Genomic DNA, 26,306 nt, shown 5'->3' with positions numbered 1-26,306 from the left:
GTGCTAATCGGAGGTGCTTGTGACCCATCCACCTCTGTGCATGTAACACGATGACATCACGCAACACGCAAAAACGCAACCTCGTTGTGTTATGTGGACCACTGAAAACTCATGCTTAAGACAAAACCATGAAATGGAACTTTTTACCACTGGCACATCTGAATGGCGGAGAACAGAACGACGCTTCAAGAAGTGTGGTTCTTCCAAATTGCGCTAAGCCTAAATGCTCCGGGCACCACGCAACGATCAGGAACAGAATGAAACAAAATCTTGACACACACCCATTCCAAGCACTTTATTCGACGAGCATCTCCAAGACAACGAAACACGGAGTAGCGAGAAGGACGAGCTGTCGGCACAGACGGCAGCGATGTGGTAGGCAAACAGCCACTGTGCCCAACGCATCGCTTGGCACAAGAACTAGGGCTGGCATCGTGCGCACATGAAACTCAGAGGGGAGGTTCGTTAAAAAAAAAAGAGACATGCTTTGTTTTTTTTTCCTCTCTCCTAAGGCCACGGAATTATTATCATTATTATTATTTTCGTTCCACAATACGGGGGGGGAAGAAAGAACAAACCGCGTCGGGAGGTATTTAAATTAAATGGCACGTGCGCGGGAGACACGCAGAACGTTCGGTAAAAAAAGTGAAGGTCGCGTCACTGAACGCAGCCCCCCTCCCGCTCCCATGTCCCCCACACCCCCCCCCCCCCCAATTGAGAGTTGTCAAGACGTCCCTTTACTTGAGGTTTTAACTTTAAGAGTATCACCCGAACGCCCATATGTAAAATGCAAAGTGACATTTTCCAGTTGTAAAAATAGCAAAAGCCCTTCCATCGTGGAATTTTAAGCAAAACTAAAATCCGACTTAGGTTACAGTGTATAGCGGGCTCACGGTGACACCCAAATAATGCATACAGAGTTAAAATAATTACACTTCCTCGACCATTGTATAACCGCAACATTTCTAACAAGTACTTGAATGGAAGTACAACCGTTATTTATCCAGGTGATAGGCTATTATGATTGCGATGAAGAACCGGCAAGTAGAATCCACTCCTACGAATTAGGATGTAGGCGCAGCCCTGCAAGTGCTCGCTCACGCCACTGCTGGCGGAAGGGCCGACACCAGGGGGAGCTTTAGAGAGCCCCTCCAGAGGGTACGGTATCTGGCCTGTCGTTTAACGCTGGTCAGACGTCTAAAAAAAAAGTGGGAGTACCCACACTTTGCCCCACCGAACGCGACCCGCCGATTGTCTTAAAACAGTTCACCCATTGATACTGCTGGGTGGACAGAGGCGGTGGGCGATTCTAAAAACTGCACCATTGTGTCAACTGCCGTGCCGGGAGATTGAACCGGCGACCTCTGGATTGCAAGTCCAGCGTGCCAAGCATTACACCGCAGCAGCAGCGTCGCAAATAACGAACACATCTCACTTCAAATGAACACTTTGGCATAATGAGCAAAACACGCCGAGAGGGGATGTCGCTGTTCTGCGCACAAGTAATCTCTGCAACACAAGAGAGCGGTGCGATTTACGATGAGACGCTGCGCCTTCAACGTCAGCGAAAACCTGCGGCCTTCGGGAGCCTTGGGCCGAGAAGGCCCCAGGAGTGATGCACAAATACAGATGATGAACGAAACAGCAACTCGGTGCCTTTCTTATTTGAGTTGCCAAAGAAGCAACAATTAAAATATAACCAATAAAATACAGTGGCCGGAGGTCCCATCAGAAGTTCCGATTGAGACCCTCAAAAAAACAACCCCAAATATCACCCATCTGCTTGTAATAAAGTTCCTAAATGTCCTTATCTAGAAATGCCCGGTTCAGGCACCGTTAAAAGGGTGGTGGTGTCGTTGCCACTCGGTGTGCATCATTCTGAAAGCAACGTGCAGTGTTATAAAACAGTAGTGTGAACACCAAGGAGCGTTTAGGTTAACCAGTGATCGCGACCTTCAGAAGCAAGTGCTCTGGCTTACACGCAATCCTCTACCTCTAGAAGATGATCATCACATTCCGTCGTGGGACCAAGTCGAAAAACTAAAGGCACCGTACGCTACAATATAGTTGGTCCAATAAAATATAAACACAACCAAAACCGACTTGAATCTTTGACCCCAACAGATCCCAGGACAATAACGGCACCCGGCCCCCTCAACGGCCGCGAGAACTCAATCTATGGTCCCCCACAACCGCAAACTCTCGCCCTCCGAGTAACCACGGTGAGATGAGCACCGCACTGCGGTCCCAGAGGTCACAATGAGGCTCTCCCCGAAGGAGGAGACGGCGGCATAGTCTGCGGTTGCTCCCCTCCGCCCTTCCGTCTCCACCCCCAGCCACCCCCCACAACGGCGGAGAGGGAAAAGGAGGGAGGGAGCGGGGGTTTTGGCAACAGGAAGATTTAGGCGTTGAGCAGCTCGTGGTCTGAGTCCGTGCGCCCCACGGCATCGGGGTTCCCGAGGGGGTCGAGGTCGGCGAAGAGGCTGAACCAGGCCGACATGTCTCGCGCCGCAGGCTTCTCACCTGGGTCACACACGCACAGTGGGGTCACACACAAACACAACGGGGTCACACAGTCATAGCGCCGGCCATGTGTGTGTAAGGGTTGGGAGAACGCGGCTCTTTTAAAATGTTGAGTTTCTCGTCAGCTGCGGGGAATTAAGATTTATTTTATTCTATTTCTACCTACATGACTTTACCGAAAGCACCAAAGAGTAAGATTTCCATTGAACTCGTTGGAATCTTTCGTGTTAAAATGAGCACGCCAGTTTGCATGCCAAAACGCAGCTCTCGCATAAAAGCGGCCAGCGTCGGGCGGCACACCTAAGCCCCGGCATGAAAAGCGCGTAAAAAAATGGTTGTGTTATTAATTTCTATTTTAACAAACCGCGCGGCAGAAAAACACTCAATGCTGCTTTTCCTTCTGATAACACATTACACTTGAGCCTCCTCCCGCGTCAAGGACAGTCAGGCGCCCACTCCATCCTCCCACAGCGGCTGTAATTTTATCTCGGCACTGCACGGTGGGCATCGCTCAATTCCCCCACGCCACGTTTCCATTCCTCAGTGTGCCGAGGAGCGTGTGTAATGCACACACACACACAGACCGCCACACACACCACTACACACACACCCCCCATCACACACACACAGACTGCCACACACACACACCGCCACACGTATGAAGACAAAGACCAAGATCCCCCGTATAGCCTGAACAAACTGTTGGGGCAAGTGCTGTTAGCGAGCACCTATGAAGGCCAGAACGGCACACGAGGGGGTAGGTGGTCAGCACCACGCCTTTGTCTCCCGAGTGACAATGTTTTTACACATCACACCAGGTACTCATTTGAGGCTGAGTCGACCTATGGGAGGCCCAGGACAGGTTCAGAAAATCGTCACCGATGTTGGCCGTAAGTGGGAATCAAACTCTGTTTGTCAGGTTCGTAGCGCAGCGCGCAAACCGCCACACTACCACTCCCCATAAACACACACACCATCACACACGCACTGCCACACGCACACACACCACCACATACACACCACCACACACACACCACCACACACACCGCCACAAGCAGACTTCACATTTCGCTAAATGCGAAATCGTCCAGGATTATTATTTCTCTTAATGTGTTTTTTTAGTTTTTAGGAGAAATTCAGCAGTAAAAACAGACCCATCGTGGTTTCATTGAAATAAGTGCCTTATCATGGGCGCACCACAGCCTTGGCTGGCCCACTTTCTCTCGACAGCCAGGCTAATGCATCGGCGGCTGGGCGTGTTTTAAATGAGTCCAGATAAAAAAAAAACATCCAGGTAGGTAGGTAGGTGCTGGATTTGGACATTTTACGAATCAGCGCCAAGCAGAGGAAAAAATAATTAACAAACATACGTACGATGAACACAGGGAACACGATCACACCAGCCGCATAAGCGGCTTGCGCACCGCTCTGCGCGCTGCTGGGAGGGCACAACATGTTCCAGTTCATGAAACGTATATAACGCGACATTAATGCCTATAACGCGATATTAATGTGTTGGGCCTGGCCACCACAACTGTTGCCAACAGAGTAGGCTTCGTGTTCAAGTGTCATTTTCCCACACCCCTTCCCCACCGGGACAGGAAGTTAAATGATCCACATCTGCAAGGACGTGAAAGGGGCAGGATAATCCGAGTTGGAGAAGCTCACGTCGCGGCTTGGCACGGGGAGGGGAGCAAACACGCCACCACGGGCGCAGGCCGGGCTTATTACTACGCAAAGTTGCACGTGTGTAACGCAACGACGTGCAATATTATTTTCCTGAAACGCAAGGGCACAAACGCAAAGGGCACAAATCCCGAGCCAGACCACTGGCTCACACCATGCTGTTCCTGCTTGTTATTGAGACGTCTGATTTGAACTATTTAAACTATTTTACCAGGTAAGGCCCACTGAGCTCTATAAGCTCTTTTTCAGAAGCGACCTGGCCACAAATGATAGCTCAAGGAAGTGGATTTGTCACGTGGAAATTTATAGTAGCCAAATACTCGAAATGCAAGTTAAAAAAATGTTAAGGGAAAAACCAGAGCACCCGGAGAAAAATCCGCGCGACCACGCGGAGAGAGACATGCAAACTCCAAAGATACAGCAGGCATCAGGGTCAGGATTCAACCCACGACCTCCTGTATACCTAGGGAGCTAGTTAACATCTCGCCAACTGCAGCATCCTAGGATGCACGAGTGTGCACACAAGGGGTTCACTTTTCCATTTGCCGCACAATCCCCCTGCGCCATTCTCTGTTGAGAACGACAAGCATCCGCGTCCGCTGGGAGCGTGCTCGTCTAGCGGTTCCTTCGCGCGTGCGTGCATGCACACGCGTGTGCGTACATGCAAGAACACTTGCTTGTCTGGCGACGCGATCGCCCCCGGAGCACTTTCATTTGTCTCGCCGCCTCGTTAAAGAGCCCCGCGCCGTTATTGCAGCGACACGTGAGTAACGCTTCAGCATCCCCGACGCTCCGCGAACACGGCCAACGCTTAAGATCCCCGGCTTGAAACGGACTTGGCAAAACTCTCACATTGAAGATGTAAGTATTAAACCAAAAATGGAGAGAAAAAACTTGCGAATAAGGGTGCAGCGGTGGCACAATGGTTAACGCACTGGAGATTTTTGTTCAATTCCCAGCCATGGCTAAAATTGGTGGTGAGTGAAATGTGCACCGATCCTGGGCCTCCCCTTCATCAACTCGCACGAAAGCAACGTGGTGTCGCATGTCGTCTAACAACCCCGATGACTGACACGGTGTGGGGAGGCCTTCATCTAGCAGTAGATTGACAAAGGGCAGAAAATAATTATTAAATTACTCTGTAAAATAAATCAAATCTGCCCACAGAACCCCCAGGAGTACACGCAATTACATATGGGCTGCATTAGAGGTCCATAATGCATCTGTGGAGGCACAGAGGGAAGGGCGCTGTTTCCCAATCGTTAAAGAATCATAATTCAGTCGTTATTCGTTGTAAACGTTGCTGTTCCGAGCACCTGGGGAACCAAGTGGCTGCCACGGCCCAGCCAAGCGCCCCGCAGTTGCGCACTAAGTCTGTAATGAGATCTTTTATGCTCTGTTTGCAAATGTAAAGTATGCCATAATGGCAGTGATTTCCAGAGCAATATTTTCCAATTGTCTTTTGATGTTACAATAATACAAAACTATTCCCAACATGGGTTCCTTTTCATGGATGCTGCACTGATGGGGAATGCGTGGAAGTGAGTGAGTACGCGCACGCGCACAGGATTGCGTGCGTTTGCGCGTCGTACACACACGTGTGCCCATAGAAGCCAAGTGTGTGTGTGCGTGTTTACCCAAAGTGACATTTCATCCTATTCGGATCATGCACAATCACATTTCCCCCAAAAGTTCTGGGCAAGCGGCAGGTGCCAAGGAAGGCACGGGCCGGTGACACCGACGAGCGGTAGAGCCCAGTCGCCGTTTGTTGCAGAGGTTCACGGTTCGAATCCAACGGCCGCCCTGGTTATTGCTGCGGTGCGTGCGTAAACTGTAAAAATACTCCGCGCCGTCTACTTCACAGTGGATGCGAAAGATCCCGTGGCGTCAGTCACAAGAGTAGGCCATTGCACCCTCTTGCTGTGGTACACATTTTTCAAGTTAATCAAACTACCAACAATTTACTCAATTAGAATTACACAGAGCAACCAGCGACTCCGACTGCAGAATCATTGGTCAGGACTCTCCTCAAAAAAAGAAAGGAAAAAAAAGTCACGAGACTCAGCGAGGCTTTCCTGTATAAACCAGTACAATAATCAAGGCTCAGGTGCCGGTGCTGGGGTAGGCCTTGAAGGTAGCGGCACCTTTTTTTGGCTGCGGGTGCCCCGGTGGGGCCGCCGGTGGTGCGAGAGGAACGTTGAGTTCGGTGCCAGGGCCCATTTGCTCGTGTCGCAGCGCGTCCCAGCCTGCCCCTGCACGCGTCGCACCACAGCAGCGGGACACGGTGTTTGTCAACGGTGAGTTGTCCGCCGAAGAGAACATTTATTTACAACTACTTTTTGTGTTTAGTTTGTTGTCCTTCCCCCGCACCTCCGATTAGCATGGTTGGCTACGTACGGTGCGAAAGAAGTTCAACATACATACATACATACAAGAGAAAGGTCCATGGCACAAGCTCCCTCCTTCTCGTCTGACCCCACTGGCATCTCTTCACCAGGCTACACCACACTCCGTACGGAGGTTCTCACGCCACGACTCGGGAAAGATGGTTGAGGTGGCTTTCACTTGGCTTAATCAACAGTGCTTTATAGTTGACACCATATGAGTTTGTCACACCCAGGATGCCTGCTACTACTACTACTCCGGTACACCAAGTCAATTCATGAGTATTTGTCAGTGGTAAGAGTGGTTAATTGTTCACAGCTTCTGCTTGTACATCACTGGCAAAGCAGTCCCTTTTATTTTAACCCAGGACATTACGAGCGAAGGGAGAGCATGGAGGTTACCTTACACTCAACTGTTCCCAGTTGCACCGAATGGCCCCAACATGTTCATTGAGGGCTCTTGCCAATATCACCTGAACACCTGGCAGCATTTGATCTACAGCCCACACACTGCTGAGGATACTTATAGAAGTTAAAACTGGTTTCGTGTGTCCAGTAAATGGTCCAAGATGCTTGAACAAACGTTGCTGTAAAAAAATAATCCAGAAGAACCACCGGCTAAATTGATGTAATTTCTAATTGTCAATTATGAGACACACCCTCGTCTTTATTTATGTATTCCCTACTTTCTTGCTAACGTACACCCACGTGCCTGAAAAATCAACTCCTCTCATTACTCCACACCATTGAAGGAACACAGCTCAACTGCCACGAGACCACGCGCTGCATTACTGACCAGCACGGGAACGCACAAGGGCAAGGGGGGTGAGCAAACCCACCAGAGACAGAGCGGCTGTAGTTCATGTCGAGGAGCTCCGATGGCAGGAAACCCCCGCCGGCGCCTGATGGGTCCATCGTTTGAGCCGGGAGGAGAGAGGTCAAGCCAGCCGTGCCAGTGACCTGGCCTGGCAGGCCGGGCGCCAACGACATCAGGTTATCGCCACCACCGCCGCCACCGCAGCCGTCGTCGCCGTCACCGCTTTGGGGCGGCTCGGCAGGCGACGGCATGGGCCACAGGGACAGCTCGCCCCCAAACACGGCCTGCCATGCCGAGCCGAAGTCGGCGTCGGACGGGGCATTCATGATCTCGTTGAGCAGCGCCAGGTCGTCCTTCTCGCCGTCCTCGCCCTCCGCCACTTCTCCCAGCTCCGCCAGCAAATCTGTCGCACGGCGCACGGCGAGCTTAGGGAGGGTCGACCAACGATCGAACGAACGCGGAGAAAGATGGCGAAAGCGAGGGCCGTTTTTTTTTTGGGCCAACTTGGCGAGCACATCTCACGGTCGCGACAATAGCTCAGAAGCTCATATTTTTTTGGACAAATATCAAGGGGTTTTGAACTTTTATTTAAAAGGCTTAAGAAAACCCCACTGCCAGAGGAATCATCAGATAAAAGTAATGAAAAAATGCAAATTTAATGCAGTGTCGGCATTAAATCTGCCTTCATCCCCGGCGGAGAGAGACGCTAATCCTCGCCGAAGCTGCTGCATCTCTGTTACAGACCGAGGCGTCGCATCTCCATCCATCACGCGCGTCCCCCGTGCCCGCCACCGCCACAATCGCCGCTCCTGCCGGGCCCCTTTCCAGGTGCCACAAACCCGGCGCTCGGCAAGCCCTAATCCTGGAGCTGGGCGCTCCCCTGCTGGGCGCAGACTCATTAGCATGCAGCCGTGCCAAACGCCCGGCTCGGAATGCCGGCAGGGACAATGCCGCTGACAGATCTGCAGACTGCAGTAGAGACCCTTTATATAAAGCGCCATTCTGTACACTAAAAATTACTCTTGAGAAGGGAATAGAAAAAGGAAAAAAATCTTTCAAAAGCCAAGGTTGGCACGAAATAACATTTCAAGTCGATAACGTAAAAAAGCCCTTTTTGATTTCTTTTATTCGATTATGTTTTTTTTTCCTTTCTGTATTTTTATATCGGAGATAGATGTTGATGAAATGTTATCGCATTACCCAGCAGGGCCTAATGTTGGCGGCTGACATTCTGGTCACAGGCGCCGCTCGAGTGCAGACAACCATTCTTTCTGACCAATCACATTAAGGCGTGAGTGGCTGTCACACTCAAGAGGGGGAACTGCCGCGTTAATATCGCCGCTAGGCCACCATCAAATTAACACGCCGGTTGCCCACTCAAACTCAAAGAGGGCCCCCCGTTAAATGACCCAAAAGCATTGTCTAGTCGCTCAGTGAGGTTTTCACATCCAGCAAAAACCAAGACACAAAGACAGCACTGAGGATGGGCAGGAGGCACATTGCAGGAGTGTACAACAAATCGGCTGTTGATTTATCAACACGCAACATTGAGAGTGCTAACTCCTCGTATTGTAAGTGGGTTTCCTCAATGTACTCTAATTTCATCCCACAAGAAGTATAACACTTCTTAAAACGGAACTGACCTAATATCCAAATGCAGAACCCTTTTGAACACGAGTTTTGAGACTGTAAGTTTTTCCAGGATAATTTAAACAGCATTAATGTTGTTACAGCATCACATCCTGACAAAATGGCCAAAGCTATGGCTGTGAGGATTTGCCCCATCGAAGGAAACTTCGGCGTGGATTTCCAACAACAACCAAAATCTGCAAAGGAGGGATGACAAATTTGGAAATTCAGAACTGAAAACCACCGGGCACATGTCCCATTTAGTCTCAAGCAAGAGCCAGCAAGGACTCCACGACAGGTTGCGGACAACGGAGCCGAGACGCCAGCAGCAGCAATGGTTGAAAGTGCAGGCATTGCGCCACGTCGGGCCAACGCGGCTTAAAATCAATTCCCCTCCCCCAGAGCTTGCACATTAACATTTGTGGCTGTTGCCAATTGCGGACTATTGTTACATGTAATTGATGCTTGGTTACTCATTAATAAAGTGAGCTTACTCACCGTGATTATTTTAGAGCCACACATTTTCTAATCATCAGCTACTGAGCTGTAGAGGTGTCAGTGCCCCCAACGGCTTAATGAAGCATAAATTATCATGTTGTAAAGAAATATAATCATTTGCACAACAAATAATAAATCAAACGCCTTTTATACAAATGCAAATAACACTTTTTAAAGCGGAATTTTGGAAGAACAAAAAAAAGGCGATGAGAGAGGAGATGATGAGAGCGTTGCTCTGATCTAAGAGGTTGCATGGAACTGTGCACACAAGAATCCACAAGGTGCATGCGTGGGGCCATTAATGTACCACCTCCTCCTCCACCTCCCAGACTGCCCCACGGTGTTTACAAGACATCCTTTGAATGAGTCATGAGATTATAAATGTCAAAATTAACAAAACCGGCATCAGAGGATGACGTGTTCTAGTTTCAAACAAGCTTTTGAAATAAACAAATATAATTGCCACTTTGTTTTCGGAAATACTAATCCCTAAAGGTCATCCTGGCACAGCGCTTAGCGTGCTGCGCTACGAACCCAGTAACCTCGAGTTTTATTTCAGTCACGGCTAACATCAGTGGCGAGGGATAGCTGAACTGGTCCTGGCCGCAACCACCCCCCCTTCACCAGCCCGCACCGACAGCATGGTCAGGTACGGTTAAACAACCCCCATGAAGGGACTATAAATTGTGATCCATCAAATGAGTTATATTGAGGTGGGAGCACCTCTGACATTTGCCTGCAACCTGACTACACAGGCTTAGAGCAAACGCTCCCAGGAGCTCGTTTCATGTGCACAGCGTGTAGAATGCAAGGGAGAGGTGCGATTCCCGGGAACCAGAGGCGGAGCGGGACCCCCTCTGGCTTCCTAGGGATGGCTTCAAAGAGGCGGCGGTGGAACGGTTGCAGCACCTACTGGCCGAGAGTGGCGAAGGATTCTACGGGGGTGCTAATACTACAGGGCGCCGGACGGTGCCCACTGCACTCACCCAGCATGTCACTGTTGCCCAGCTCGGCCAGCAGCACTGCAAGCACAACGTTATCACCAAAACGCTCCAACGCTTGCCATTTTATAAGTTTAGTTTTTTTTTATAAAAAAAACGTAATAATCCTTGAGCCTTCATATGCGAGAGAGGTTTCAATTCTTGTGTTTTGAAACATTGTAATTTTATTGTAAAATTAGCAATTACAATTTTAATACGACTGTAGGTTTCCGCGGTTGTGCTGTATAATAGCATGTGTTTTCAGATTGTGCCATCATGTTGTTCAGTGTGAGCTGAAGGAACAGGAATTGAAGAAGCTCCCAGCACGAGGTGCGAAGCGTCAGACATCGTGCTGAACAACACCCAGTATAACCAGACTAAGATGAATTTATATCGTGCAAAAATATTACAAAACAAAAAGCATCCCAAGACACTAGAGAAAAGATAAACGGTACGGAGATAAAAATTGTAAACATTAAATAAATATGCAAGGCTACAGTAATCAAAAAACAATTCAGTGTACCTTCACATGCCAAAAAACACAACAAAATTTTACACATTTGATATTTTCCCATTCTCTTTCATACCTGCATTGGCATGTCCCATCTGCTCCGAAGTCATGCCCGAGTATCCACCCTCTTCTACACGAGGAAACACCACCATCAGCCATATCAACATCAACACCGCAGCGAGGCCTTCCCCCTTAGGGATGCTCCCTAAAGCTCACAATAGACTCAGGACATTTTAAGGGGCAATGATTACAGCAACACGTTCGCTACGAAGAACTACACCGTGACCAAGAGAGACAGAGTTCTATCCAGCCAGTGAAAAACAAGATAAATTGAAAACTTTGTTTTGACGAAAACCATGAATGATCTATAAAGCGTGCACAACCTCAGGTATGTCATGTGACCCCTATGATCTGAGTGGGAGTTGGGATCCCAGTTGCCCACTTGGGGAAAGCAGTGGTCAGATTTGTTCATATTTGGGGTAACTACATTTTATTTTTCGATTTAAAGCTTTCGTGACTGCAGGGATTCATCTTCTTGGTTCTTTTGGTAAAGTCACGTAGAAGGGAAATAATAAAATAATAAAAATAAAACATAATTAAATATTTTATTACATTTTATTTATAATAGAATACGGTTCGGTAACTATTGCGGTGACGATTGCCAGCAAAGATTGTGCTACGAACTAAGCCCGAGTGCATCATGGTCGCAATGGCTGCTTTGTAGGCTTGCCGGGTCCATCTAAATGCTCATATACAGCCCTCATCAATCCACCTCTGAATGAAGGCTTCCCCACGCCATACTTTATTTGACCATAATTTACCACACTGACCAGCGTGGGTTGAAGGTGACGCAATTAGACATCGCAGCAGAGTACACAACAACAATAAATTTGCCACACTGACCTCTGTTGACAACGCAGCACCTCAACAGCGAACAGTAGAAAAGTTTGGTGCTTGGTGGTCACCCATCCAAACGCTATCCAAACTCAACCCTGGCTTATGCTCCCGTGATCTGACAAGACCGGGCGTTTTCCGGGGCGATTTGCCCATTTTACAGTTTATATTCCGGAGCGAGACAAATCCAAGCGTGCCTCGTTAGGCAGGCACAGGCCGCTGTGACGCACCGACCCTAAAAAAAAGACCTGCCCGGCGAATCCGTTGAACGTATTCAGGCGTTACCTTGGCCACTGGCACTTTCGGCAAGACCTCCCTCGTCGAGAGAAACCAGCCTGGCGGGAGGGGGGGGTGACAGCAAACAGAGGGGTGTCACGATGGCGAGATGTTAAATACCTCGCCTGGTATACGAGGGGTTGTGGGTTTGATCCTGACCATGACGCTTGTATATTTGGGGTTTGCATGTCTCTCTCCCCTTAGTCGCGTGGATTTTTCTCCGGATCCTCTGGATTTTCCCTCCACACTTAGAAACATGCATTTAGAGTATTTGGCTGCTATACATTTTCACGTGAGAAGCCACTTGCATTGGGCTATCATTTGTGGCCAAGTTGCTTCTGAAGAAGAGCTATATAGAGGTCAGTGGGCCTTACCTGGTAAAAAGAAGTTACATTTTATGGTCACAGAAGCTCGGGTTGCACTGCTAGGCAGACACTGAGCCGCAACATTTATAACGCATTCGTCACCATAGTGTTATCTTTGTTGTTGCAAGACGGGCCACGCTAGCACATACGGGAAGTCAAAACACAACAAGCTTTGTTAAAAGTCCAATAACAAAAATGTTGCCAGATTTGCGTGTTTGTTTTTTTCCTTATACCAACTGCATCTCCTATTATTTTTCTTTACTAAAGTAGGATCCAGTTGCGAATCAATCCCTCCTCACCAAGTCGAGAAAACTGCAGTTATTAAGGATAATTATACGACTTTGTCAATCCACTGCTGGACGAATGCTTCCCCACAATGTGTTAGACATGGAGGTTGTTTGACCATACCTCACCGTGCTGGTCAATACGTGTTGGTGACGGTGGGGGTGGCCCAGGATTGGTTCAGACATCGCTAGCCAATCAAGTGAGGCATAGCCGGGAATCATACTCGTGTCACTGGGCTCATAGTGTAGTGTTGTTAACCACGGTGCCACCCATCCACCCATGTTAAGTATTGACCAGTAATATTGTTTTAATATTGGGGCTTTTTTAATTTTGCATTTGGATAGAGCCTGGGTTAAAGCCCATTGAAACCAACAGTCTATCCTTTAGAGGAGACCTGCGTTGAAATACCAACAGCAAATACGGCAAACAAATTCCAACGTGTAAACAATACCAATGGATTCAGGCTATGGCAATAGTGGGCATTCATTATGCAGCACTGTTCTGAAATTCCACGGGAAAAGGTAACTACAACCACTGGGGATTCGAAACAATCCCGCACCTCCAATTAGCACGGTTGGCCACGTATGGTGCGAAATAACTTCAACATACATCCAATCAACTTCACGTGAGCAGGCGTGCCGATGGGTGCGATGAGCAGCGGTCACCACCGACTCGGCCGCCGGTGACGGTCCGTCATTTCAGTGACCGGTTGTGCCCCCCAACTCAACACTCGTGTGTGTGTCAGGGGAGCGTCTCTTGGTCAAACATACGTGTCAATGTCCTGGCCATCGCCCTCCTTGTCCTCCCTCTTGTCCGCATCTTCGTCTGTTGGATTCTCAGACAACTTCTTCATTGGGTCCTGCAAGCTCTGCAGACAGACAAATGAACAGCCACCACACGTCAGCAGTAGGCAAGTGTAGTAGTAGCAGTGTTAGCAGCAGGACTTTGTTTAAAACCTGACGACAAAATTACCCAGAGTGTGCCCAATCTAATCAGAATCTCAGAAGCTAGGCAGGCATAAGCCTGAATAGTGCTTTTATGGGCGACTTACCCTCAATCACATTTCTTATGATCACTGTTACAGTGTTTTTATAGCATTATTTTAGTAATTTCTAGAAAGGTTTAGTTTAGCCCGATTTTTTTACGTAGTATAGAGTTATACTTAAAATTGTAATCTATATTGTATTATGATTGTAATTGTGATCTAACATCAAAATGGGATTTTTTTGCACATTTTTTTATGCAGCATAAACAAATGGTGCTTTTTCTGGAAGATTTAATTGTTTTTGTAGGGGATGTTTTCAATTTGCGTACAGTAAATTTTAAATGTATCTTGTAATTTTATTGTTTGGTGCGGTTGCACCCGAATCAAGAGCCGAAATGGCTCACAGGGTTATTCCAAATAAATGAAACTGAAAACTTATGAAATCTGGGCAACTCATCAAACGGTTACCCAAAGGTGGGAGACACAAATAAATGCTATAAAGACACATCTTGCCGTAACAGCTCTGCCTAGATATGCCCTCTCAGGCAATGCCACCATCAGCTGTTTCTCCCCTGACAGCTACCCTTCAAAAAAATGCAAATGCATTGTCTCTGATATCTACCCATCAGATTCCACACTGTTAATAAAATACTTGTGAAGCCAAGTGCATGTAGGGAAGCATTCCATGATGCGTGCCTACGCATGATTTTTTCCGTACTTCTTTACAAAGCTGGGTTTAATATCCCTCGTGTCGGTGTATGGGTTTTAGGAACTGCATTAGGAGCTCGCAGCAAGGGTTACGCCATTGTCGGCATGCCGGGTTGGCACCTTGAGGGTGGTGAACTCGTACGGCTGGTATCCCTTGAAGCAGTCTTGTACTGCAGACATCATGGAGGCCGTCTTCTCCCAGAACTGCAGAAGTGCACTCTGAGAAGCAGGAGGTATCAAAGCAAACAACGTTAAACCGAAAATAAAACGTCCAGCATGAGCGGACATTGATGTCTTTATGCATGTTAATAAAAAAAAATAACCTCTTGCAATAATCTACTTCTTGCATTTGCCATCACTGGTCGATATTCAAATGGCTCGACCAATTGATTGGCACATCACATGGGGATCAATCAGCCTTTTCACTCTCCCTGCCAACTGCCGCTGTTAAGGGGCAGCTGATCTGCAGTGTGGACAACTGTGCATTGGGCTGCTTCCGCAGTGACATGCAGTCGTGGTAGTGCACAAACCAGCACAGTGCCAAATCAGTGAGCCAAATCGGCCTAAGTCAGATACCAGTCTATCAAGCGTCATCCAAGGCGATCTGGCCGACTGGAGCTTGTGTACAAGCGCAACAAGTGTAACCATATCACTGCACAAACGGCACCCTGTTTGTCATCATGAGTCAGTCAATGAGAGTTAAGGCCTATTTAAGCGAGTGCAATTCTACCCTATGCCCCCTAACCCCAATCCAAAAAACCCTTGTCTAAGTGGCTCTTACATATTAACATTAAGTCACTAAACAAAATCATCATCAATGAGCCATGGTAAATCCACTGCTGGATGAAGGTCCTCCCTAAGCCGTCTCCATCTCTGAAGATCCTTCAATGTAACAATCCGCCTGGCACTTGCATGCAAGCCCATTTCATCACCAAAACCCCATTCATCTTTTTTCCGTGATCATAGTCAGAGGGCAAAAGAAAAACGCAATGGATTGCTTTTGGCACGCTGACCGTGGGATATCGAGGCTCGACCTGCCTGTAGCCTCACAGAGACTCCCTCGGGAGAGGAGGGAGTCTCTGCAAATTGAACCTTCCCTTTGTCCCCACAATGAAACCATCACAAAGCAAATCGCTTCAGCACCTCCACAGTCCCAGGGCTCACGGATGATTACATCAAACTCACTGTCCACTCTGCCTCAGGATCCAAGTCTCTCACGGCGCCAGCGATATTATAATCTTTACGCTTTAAAACGAAGGTTCAAAGTGTTTATGCATTAGCTTTGTCCGTCCGTAATGAGTGGAGGGGGGGGAGGCAGGGCCGGGGCAATAGCGAGGAGATGATAACTCTCCTTAAGATGGTCCAATAGGAATGAGGCTATAGTATAACGTTGTGTTGCTATAGAAGACTTACCTTATTGAAAACCGGCATCATTGATCAAAGGGTTATTGTCAAAAAGTGGAGCCAGAAATCAAAGCCAAGTGGCTATTTGTGTTTTCGTCAGGCTAATTAAATATTTCCATGACAAACGTGTGAAGGGAGGCCATACATAATCCATGAGTATGCAATCATTTTTCCTAACTTGTTTTTTTGTCGTGTGCACACATGCAATGCAGACTCAAAAAAAGAATTCCTAAACCTTTTAACGCAGACGATGTTAGCGTGCATATATGTGTGTGGGTGCACATTTTGGCTCTTGCTCATGCGTACGTATAAATACTTCTCTAAGCGTATGTGTCTATAAGGAGCGGTGTTTGACAGTGTGTGGAAATTCACATGCGCTTTTCTGTGCAAGATCCCCAGTATACCCTAACAGACCGTTGGGGCAAATGCTGTTAAGCGAGCACCTATAAACGCCGGCACGACATACAAGGGGGGGTGGGGGGGAATGTGTCGCCAGCACCGTGCCCAGCCACTTTTGTTTTGCTAGTGGCGATGTTTACACGTCGCACTAAGTACTCATTTGAGGCTGAATCATCCTAGAGGAGGCCCAGGACTGGTTCAGATAAATGTCACCGATGTTGGCCATGAGCGGGAGTCGAACTGGAACACTACCACTCCCCCACAACCGCGTGTCTGTACAAGGGAGGGAGAGAATCTTAAATAGCCGTGGTCCCTAGTGAGCAAGTTAATAGACGGGAGGGCAAGGGGCAGGCACAGGGAGAAAAGACACCACTAACATCCCCATCAGCCCCACGAGGAGCAGACAATTTGGCTTTCAAGTAACATCCCCTCTTAATGTAGCGGCCACAACTGACTCGCATGCCAATTGTACAGCCCTTTATCAATCCACTACAAGATTATGGGCCTATCAATACCATGCAGGTTGGGGATATCTCTAACTATAATTCTAATTTTAAAAAATTACATTGAAAACTCGTTTCTTCCGAACTGCCTTTTGCGTTTAGTTTGCTGTTCTTCCCCCGCACCTCCAGTTAGCAGGGTTAGGGGTAGCTACGTACGATGCAAAAGAAGTTCAACATACATACATACACCATGCATTTGGTCAGTGCTGGCGCGGAGCATAGACGTTGGTAGCATGACAACAGTGAATTTTATTGCACTGCCCCCTCTGCTGACTAAGTAGCTCAACAGCAGCCCTGTGGCAACCGGCTGTCTTAGGCACGGTGGGTCGCCCCGTCCCAGCACTATGATCTTGGCTCAACCCTGCCTAGCTTCCGAGATCTGATGAGCTCGGCAGCATTCCAAGCGATTTAGTCACCGGCAATCTGAATACATGGGCGCCGCGGTGGCGAGATGTTAAATACCTCGCCTGGTATACAGGAGGTCGTGAGTTCGATTCCGACCCTAACGCCTGCTGTTTATTGCATGTTTTACCCGTAGTCGAGTGGATTTGTCTCCGCGTCCTCCGGCTTTCCGCTCGCTCTACTGCTGAGCTTTAGAAACCTGCCGCTTCTGAAAAAGAGCTATATAGCTCAGTGGGCCTTACCTGGCAAAATACAAAGTTGCATTTACTTTAAGTCGGGGGGGGGGGAGGGGGGGCATCAACTATGCAGATTTCCACGGCTACGAGCCGCACTACCCGACCATGGCACCAGGGCTGAAGCGCATTGGCAGCCGCTCCTCACCTGGTAGGCGGTGAGCGTTGAGGAGAGCAGGTTACAGCGGCTCGCCCCCAGCAGGTCCACCTTCTGGCACACGTCGTTGGTGAGCTTGTCGAAGCGCATCTTGCTCGCTCGCACCTCCCCCTGCACCTGCAAGAGGGGGAGAGCGCGCACAAGAGGAGTTCACCTCCGAGGGCTTTGAGCGTGGTCACGATCGGTCGGAAGGTGGCTCCTCAACGTTTTGCGCGTCAATGGTGCCCGTTTTGCTCACGTCACCCGCGAGATAATAGCAGCTTCAAAACAAGACTAATCTGAGGTGGCTAGGTGGCTCAATAGGCTAATCACTGTGTCGGAGCACGTAGCGGGCACTGATGAGACCCTAGGTTCGAATACGGGTTTTCAGCTGCTAGTGACGAACCAGGATAATGAAACATCGTGATTTTATGGTCTTGATCTGTATTCTGTTGACTGAATAAAAAACATGAAGACAAAAAAGAAATCTAAATATTTTCTATTTTTCAGTGTCATTACCCTATGACCAGCGTCCCTACAGCACGGCATGTGAGAAGGACCGCACCCTCTCGCGTAGATAAGTGGCGACTGAAAAGACCTCAGAAGTAATTATCTGATGTCACCTTCCAAAGGCCATTCTCAAACGTCTGGTGAGATACACTTGAAATGTAAATATCTTCATCTCATAATGTGATGGTGATTCCGCAATTTGGAAGATAAATTTGTGGCAAAACAAGTGATTCAATGATAAACGACAGTTATTTGAAACCTAAAAATATTCAGGTAAATCTGGATTTTACAGTGTGCTGTACATTTAAATTGGACTCTGTTTGATTCTGATTAACGTTAAACACGTACAGTATAAATAAACCAGTTAGATCATCATAATTATAGTCCTGAATATGGCTACGTGTCCGACACAAAGGGAGGAAGAGACGTGGATTTTTAAATGTTTTGGTTGGCACTGTGTGCTATGTTGTAATATGCTTTTCTTGTACAGTTAAACATCATTAAAGTGACAGTGCCTTGCCTCGTGGTCATTTGTCCGAACGACATCGCAAACTCCAAAACTTTGTCCGACACAGGGGACTGTGGTTTAAAAAAAAAAGACAAATCTTCTCCGAGACTGGAAAAGAAAGCCAGCTCACCTGAACATTTATCTCACATACTACACATGAACCCCACTCAAATGACTACGTTTATAGTGAATGCACATACTCTAAAATTTTATTTAGCCTGAAAGCTCAGCAGTAGAGCGAGCGGCACGTAATCTTAAGGTCGCAAGTTCAAAATCCTGATTGGGGGTTGACAAAACCCATCATCCCCTCCATCATCCAAGGAGGTGCCGAGTTGAGCCACTCTGAGCAGGAGCCTCGGTCTTGAAAATTTGTTTAAAATCTGTCAGGCAGCGAATCACATAGGCATCCCAAACTGAGTCTTTATGCGCATCCCAGCCAGATCGCAAAACTGGGCACGCATCAGTGTTTGCTAGGGATTATGTCATCATTCCAGCAACACCAGCCAATCAGCTGCCAGGAAGACAATTCTGATACACAACATGGCTGCCGTTGTTGTAATAGCAGGACTTGTGCAACATGGATGCCTTGATGCCATCGCTCCGAGCGTTGTCAGGCTGGCTGTGGCCGAGGTAAGTTGCATCTTTATATTATACGTGTTTTTTAAAGTGATAGGAGTGTGATTTTGTGCATTTATACATCTATCGTGTGAACAGTCTGTTCAAAGGCTATATTGAGAAACTTTTTCTTTATCTGTTTGTGACAGATCATGTTTGTGTGGGGAGTATTTGTAGGGGATTGTGCACACGTGTTTGTTTTGGGTGTATATTTGTGAGTGTTCATGTGTGTGCGTCTGCATGTATCTGTGGGGGGGGGGGGGGGGGTGTAGCGGTTAGCGCGCTGTGCTACGAACCCAGCGACCCGAGTTCAATTCCCGCTTACGGCCAACACCCATGACGATTATCTGAACCGGTACTGGGCGTCCCCTAGGTCGACTCAGCCTCAAATGAGTACCTACCTAGTGCAGTGTTTAAATATCGCCACAAAGGAGACAAATGCAGTCGGGCATGGTGCTGGCCACCCACCCCCTCGTGTGCCATGCTGGCCTCCATAGGTCCTCGCTAACAGCACTTGCCCCAACAGTCTGTTAAAGCTATACGGGGGATCTCTGTATTTGTGGGTTTGTGAGAGTGCGCGTGTGTGCGCGTATGTGGACGAGAATAACGGAAGACTTAATTAAGAGTGGTCCCGCCTGCCTCTACGTTCATGAAATTTACGCAATTCCATTCACGTAAAATCCATAGGGAATCGGAGAGAGGACAAAGTCTTGGTTTACGTAATATATGGAACTGCGCAATCCGTTGGATGCTCAGGCCCCAGGTTTTTAACTTTCTTTCTTCCAATTGCAACTGTACCAGACATTTTTTATTTATTGACACAGATATCCAAACGGGTTGCCAGCCAGGCGGGCAGACGGGCGGGCCGCACCTGCCGGAACTTCTCGAGCTGTTTGTAGGTGTCGGGGTCGAGCTCCTGCGAGACATCCTTCATCCAGAGCAGCGCCCCGCGGTACTCGGTGCGCGCCTCCTCCATGCGCTGCATCGTGAGCCACGTGTCGGCCACGGCGCGGCAGCGGAACGTGTGCACGTCCTGGTAGAGCCGCGACAGCGGGTGGCGCAGGCTCAGCCTGAGGCGAAACATACGATGCCATATCAGAGATGACAATGTCATCTGTAATACTGAATGGTCATCAAGCAGTGGACAGAACGTGGACAATGGTGGCGATTGAACATGTTTGCGCACTCGCACACACGCGCAGCCACACGAATATCCCCCCCTGTAGCCATGTAGACTGTTGAAGCAAATGCTATCAAGTCCAGAGCAGCATGAGGGGATGATGTCGCTAACACCGTGCCCATCTGCCTTCGTCTCCCAAGTGCTGAAGCTTACATACCGCACCAGATACTTAATTGAGACCGGGTCGAGACAACACAACCATACTAACACATGCACGCTCACGCAAGACGCGCACTTCCGTCTGCCAAACCAGTTTAAAAAGGCAACAACAACCGGCGATCATGTGTTTATGTTTCCCCGAGAGAAAGGCAAGATATATCTTCCCTCGGTGACTTCAAGCCAAACCTTGAAGGTTCCAACCAAAAGCCTTTTTAATGTTTCAAAGCAACTGTGCACAGCACTGAAGCAGGAGCCAAAGCGCACAGACACCCACACAGCCTGGTCTCCCGTGGTCATAAAACATAACAGGCGGTCGGGCAGTCGCCCACCTCAGCTGGGAGGAGAAGCAGAGGTTCTTTCCAGTGGCGTGCATGATCTTCCCGGCTCGTGTCTTGTCCTGGTTCCCCTGCTGCTTGAGGAATCGGCCCATCTCATTCTCCTCCTGGGACAGAGCTGGCACACAGGAGGTGGTGCGTGCATTACCATACAAAGATCCCCCTTATAGCCTGAAAAGACTGTTGGGGCAAGTGCTGTTAGCAAGCACCTATAAAGGCCGGCACGGCACACGAGGAGGTGGGTGGCCAAACACCACGCCCGGCCACCTTTGGCTCTCTAGTGGCGATGTTGACACATTGCACCAGGTACTCATCTGAGGCTGAGTCGACCTAAGAGAGGCGCCTGGACCATATCAGATAATCGTCACTGGTGTTGGCCGTGACCGAATCGAACTCGGGCACCCGGGTTCATATCGCAGCATGCTAACCGCTACACCACCGCTCCCCACACACACACACACCCCGCCTTGAGCACAGACATCTAGTAGGACGGGCCAAACAATGTCACGGCTGCTTCCTCTGCAAAGGCAAGGTTACAAATGGCATAGTAGTAGGAGTAGTATTGCTAAGTAGTTGCAGTTTACAGCCCTTTGTCAAACCAATGCTGGATGAAGGCATCTTCCCCAGGCCATGCGGGTCATGGAGATTGTTCGATCACACTTCACCACACAGACATGTCTCCTGGTCAGTTATAAAGGCCACCAAGTGTCGCACTGTGAACAACTCACCACACAGCCTCTTCTGGTAGCGCTCCACCACCTTCAGGAGGTCAAAGCAAGTCCTCTGTATGGAGTGGAAGACCTGAAAATGAAAGCACAACCGAATTCAGTCATGCAAACTGCCACTCCACTTAACCTATAGCGGTGTCAAAGCAGCACGTTTTTTTTGCTTTTAGCAGCAGTCATACTCCAGTCGATGACTACTCACGGAATTGTAGTCAGGCCTGTGGATTTCACGAAATAATTATCTTAGTCTAACGACTAAAGCAGTCTAACAATTACCCCACTCTCAATTATTAAATGTTGGTTTCAAGGGATTATAATTCCTCGCACCCAATTGTAAATAATTTTACACGCATACATTGCAACTTACCATGTTTAGTGTTTCTCAGTCCGATAACGTTAACTCAATTTATCGCAGCCTGCATCTTCATTCAGTCGTTAATTTCGTCTCGTCAAGTCACACTTTGGCAGACAGCGGCCGTGGGCAGTCGTCAAGCTTAACGATTTCTGTCCACTCATAGGCATCGCTGACTGAAGTAAAAAAAACACTTTGTTGATGAATATGTTAGTTGCTAATTTTGTCAACTAAATGAACACAGGGGGAAAGGGTGGCTCAGACCTCCAGCCGGATGTAATTGGCGACAGCCAAAGTTTCCAGGCAAGCAAGGCGTGCTCGCTCGTGAGAGAACATGTACAACTGTGTGTGCCTATTTTATAAACTTCAGCGGACTCTTTTACGTGGCCCAGGATGTAAACATGACCCACCCACTATAATCGAAAAAAATCAATGCTAATAAAATACGGAACAGCCACCATTAGCCACAATAACTTTGCACACTGAGAGGGGGAACAAGCAGGGCTTGCATTGAGACATATGGATGTATCAGGCCATGTACATAAGTACAAGTATCACCCTTTGTCAATCCACTGCTGGATGATAGCCTCGCCATTCCATGTCTGTCATGGGGTTGTTTGCCCATACTTCATCACTCTCATCAGTGCTGGTTGGCGAATATAGCGGGCACAGAGACACGGACACATAAAAGTACAGGACAACAATTAATGTTGTTGTACTACCAACGATGTAGCCAATGTAACCGCATGACTTATACACCTGTAGTGTTGATACTTAAGTGATCCGAGGGTAGAACTACTCACGCAATCTAAGGGTATACAGTGGTACCTTGGTATTACCGTAAGAACCATGACTTACTGACTTTTAAAATACCATTTCATAAAAAGAAATTACACTTTACAACGAATTCTCAATCTACGACTGAAGGCCTCCCTATGCCATATCGGCCAAAGGGGTTGTTTGTATGGATGTTGAACTTCTTTAGCACCGTACGTAGCCAACCGTGCTAATCGGAGGTGCGGGGGAAGGACAGCAAACTTAACACACACAAAAAATTATCCACACTTCACCGAGCTGTCGGTGTGGGTTTGTGAAGTGGGAGGGGATCGATTCAGATATCAAAGACTGGTTCAGATATCACTCGCCACTGCATTATAATGGATCCAGCTACACACAGGCCAGGCTGGATGTAATTTCTAGCCAAAGCAGTAGCAGGAGTGGTGGCGACAGCAGTGTTCCTGCCACGTGGCTCGTGCAGCGGCAAGTTTGGCGCGTCCCTGCGACTGACCCCGAGCTTGGAGTCGAGTGCCGCATCTCCGGCCACCACGTGTGCATCCTCCTTCTTGCCCGTGGCGCGGATGAGCACTTGCTTCGTCCTCCAGAACTTCTGCTGCACCTTGTTCACCACCGAGCGGTCCTGGCTACGCACGTGCCTGTCGTAGGCCTCGCGCGAGTAACCCCTGTGGTCAACGAGGCAAGGCGGAGAGAAGGGGCGAGGGTGGCACAATCTCGTCATGGAGCATAAACCATCACGCAAACTCCGGTCATCTTCGCAGCGGCTTTTGGCTAACCATCGAACATAGACGGTCACTTAATCCCGAGCTTTCATATGCGTTTCTGAAACTGTTTGGAATGCTCTTCCTTCCAATATTAGGATGGCACTGAAACTATGCATTTTAAATCTACATTTAAAACAAATTTTGTGTTTAGTTTGTTGTCTTTCCCCCGCACCTCCAATTATCACAGTTGGCTAAGTACGGTGCGAAATAAGTTCAACATATGTACAATGGTCGGTCTTGCGGTGAATAAATACAAATTTACTGAAGATATGGACACCATCTGAAAGTTATACCAACGTGCCTCTCTGTAAACAGATATAATGAAGGAGGCCTCCTTCATGGGCTCGTATCAGTGTGACCGCAGGTGAAATCGTCAGCAGGATATGCTCTGTGTGTAGGTGAAACCTAAATCTATTGCCTGAGACAGTTTTTAGCAATAATTCACAGTCCATTGTCAGTCCACTGCTGGATGAAGGCCAGACGACATTGTGAAGGCCATGGCAGTTGTGCGACTACATTTCAGGAGACTAGTCAATGCAAGGACTAATTGTGACATCGCTCACCAATATTATAAGCCGCGGTCAGGAAAATAAATTAGAATGACACAGTGTGCTAAAATCAGAGCACAGTGCGCTATATTTACAAATGGCTGAAACCGGTGACCCGAGCGATTTGCCCCAATTTTGGTAGTGGAAATGGAACAATGTCGCCAAATGTAGTGGCGAAAATTTACATTCATCAACATGGGAATCTAGCCCTAGACCAGTAGTGGCATAGCATGGTTGGAATGGGCCCTTGGTGCAATGAAATTGGGTCCACCGTTCAATTTCTCGTTTCGTCATAGCCCACTGCCTGGGCCCCAAAAACCAGCGAGTCCCAGTGCAGTTACACCACCTGCACACTCGATCGCTATGCCACGGACCTGGTAGTTTTAATTTTTACATTGAGCACATACGATCAGGGCCATCTATAGGGGGGGGGGGGCGGGGCAAACCACACTGTGGGCCACCCGACGCCTTTAAACTAAACCAGAAGTATTACATCTGACACCGTGACGTCGAGGCCCGTGGGCCCCCAAAGCGCGGGGCCCGGGGCGGTCACGGAGAGATGAAACAAACTCGTCTTCAGGTGCTCGGTGGATAGTTACACTGCAGGCGGTGGTTTGGGAAGGCCTCCATGCAGCAGCGGATTGAACATGGCGGATGATGATGACTTACTGTTCCATTATGATGGATGTCCCGTGTCACTCGGCCGTTTTCTTGCGAGCGTTACCTAAATGCAAAACACCTGCAATGACACGAGGCGTTATTAATATTCAATCGTGTTCGCGAGTTAATAAGAAGCCCTTGCAGCATTATTCTGTCATCAAACAATGTAACCAGTACGTCGTCGTACAGAAGACACACGCAACACATGGTTAGATGTATTACCACATTAAAATACCCAGCAGCATCCGTGTTAAATCATATAACAGTACACCACGTTCCGTACTTGATTTGCTAAAAACAACACTTAGTATTAATCGTTACAATATCTGTGCGCACCTCCACGACGTAGACATAAATGATATTCTAGTCCATCACCTATATGCCTTCTGGACCAATGTTTACCCGCAGAATTAGCTTAAGGACAAACATCGAACCGGTTTCGACTGGCGGTCACGAATTCACGATCCATCAATCCACCACGACATCGCATCACACAGGCTGAGCTCCGCCTGTACCCCAGAAGCTATTATCGTCGACATAGATCCTTTAATGTTGTTTGTTTAGCTTTTAAGGGGTAAACACAAACACACATCGGCAGTTTGTGTTCCTTGACAAGACAGTATTGTCTAGCATAGGGTGGCTATAGTAAAGACACACACTATTTTGTGATTATTGAAGTGTTTGTCTGTTCCTTAATAGTTACTATAATAAGATATTTATTCATGCCAATATAAAAACTCGTCGTCAAAGAAATTGTTTCAAAATGTAATTCTTATCTGGGCCCCAACAGGTGTAGTAAGTAAGCAAGTGCAGTGTGCACCTCGTACCCACCCTCTTCACTAGCTTGTACATTTATGCCATTAAGGGTTGCTGCCTGAAACGTCGGATAACTACAATAAATACGTTCATCACAAGGCGCCACACACACACTCTGTTGTCACTGCCGTACGTGCCGAGTTAAAGCGATCGCTACGTGGCAGCCCGACGGACACGTGTCGCGCCTCCACGTTCCCATGCCGGGGCCGTGTTTACCGTGTTCGTCTGCCTCACCACATCACCATCGTCAGCAGCAACAACAGCCACTAATCACAACACTAACACAGCATCATCATACACAGGCACTGTCCACTGCTGGATGAAGGCCACTCCTCCCGGAAGAGCGAAACGCGTACACGAATCACAATAACGAGTCGATAACAATGCGTACACAAGCATGGGGCCACGACCACCGACCACAACCACGAACCAAAAGCCTCCCCCCGTGTTTGCGAAATTGCTTAAAGGTGCGCGACGCGGGGGTGGGGTAGTACAGTACAACAGAGTCCTTCTCCTCCACCTGCTCCACGTCCAGCCGCTCGCTCTTCCGTCTGTCCAACGGTGCTCCCACGAGGAGGATTCAGAGCGGAGATGAGAGCTGAGGAGACGAAGTGGTGCTGGTTAAGAGGGCTGATTGAGATGTTGCCGAGCTGGGAACGGCGGAGGCTGCGCGGCTCGCCCGGGCCGCGCTCTCTCAGCTCGCTCGCTCGCTAGCCCCGCC

At 48.4% G+C, this 26,306-nt stretch overlaps 1 protein-coding gene across 4 annotated transcripts; it reads right to left on the bottom strand.

The window, feature by feature from the left end:
* Positions 1-280: 280 nt before the first annotated feature.
* ICA1 (islet cell autoantigen 1) lies at positions 281-26,306 on the bottom strand. 4 transcript variants are annotated; one of them, XM_078860177.1, is made up of 16 exons: positions 26,106-26,306; positions 25,723-25,810; positions 24,779-24,848; positions 23,291-23,462; positions 21,654-21,726; positions 20,920-21,043; positions 20,123-20,321; positions 17,631-17,756; positions 14,662-14,760; positions 13,619-13,716; positions 12,208-12,257; positions 11,105-11,158; positions 10,524-10,559; positions 7,433-7,813; positions 6,354-6,461; positions 281-2,523 (listed from the first exon to the last, which is right to left on the bottom strand). In XM_078860177.1, exons 3-16 carry the CDS (start codon positions 24,784-24,786, stop codon positions 2,402-2,404), a joined length of 1,650 nt encoding a protein of 549 aa, XP_078716303.1. In that variant the 5' UTR covers positions 24,787-24,848; positions 25,723-25,810; positions 26,106-26,306; the 3' UTR covers positions 281-2,401. The 4 variants fall into 4 exon arrangements, with proteins under 4 accessions (XP_078716303.1, XP_078716302.1, XP_078716304.1 ...); XM_078860176.1 differs by lacking the exon at positions 25,723-25,810; XM_078860178.1 differs by lacking the exon at positions 25,723-25,810 and having other exon boundaries at positions 17,631-17,750.

The sequence above is a fragment of the Lampetra fluviatilis genome, chromosome 10 (genome assembly GCF_964198595.1).
Source record: "Lampetra fluviatilis chromosome 10, kcLamFluv1.1, whole genome shotgun sequence".
Taxonomy (NCBI): Eukaryota; Metazoa; Chordata; class Hyperoartia; order Petromyzontiformes; family Petromyzontidae; genus Lampetra; species Lampetra fluviatilis.
This window is presented reverse-complemented; position numbering and strand designations above follow the sequence as displayed.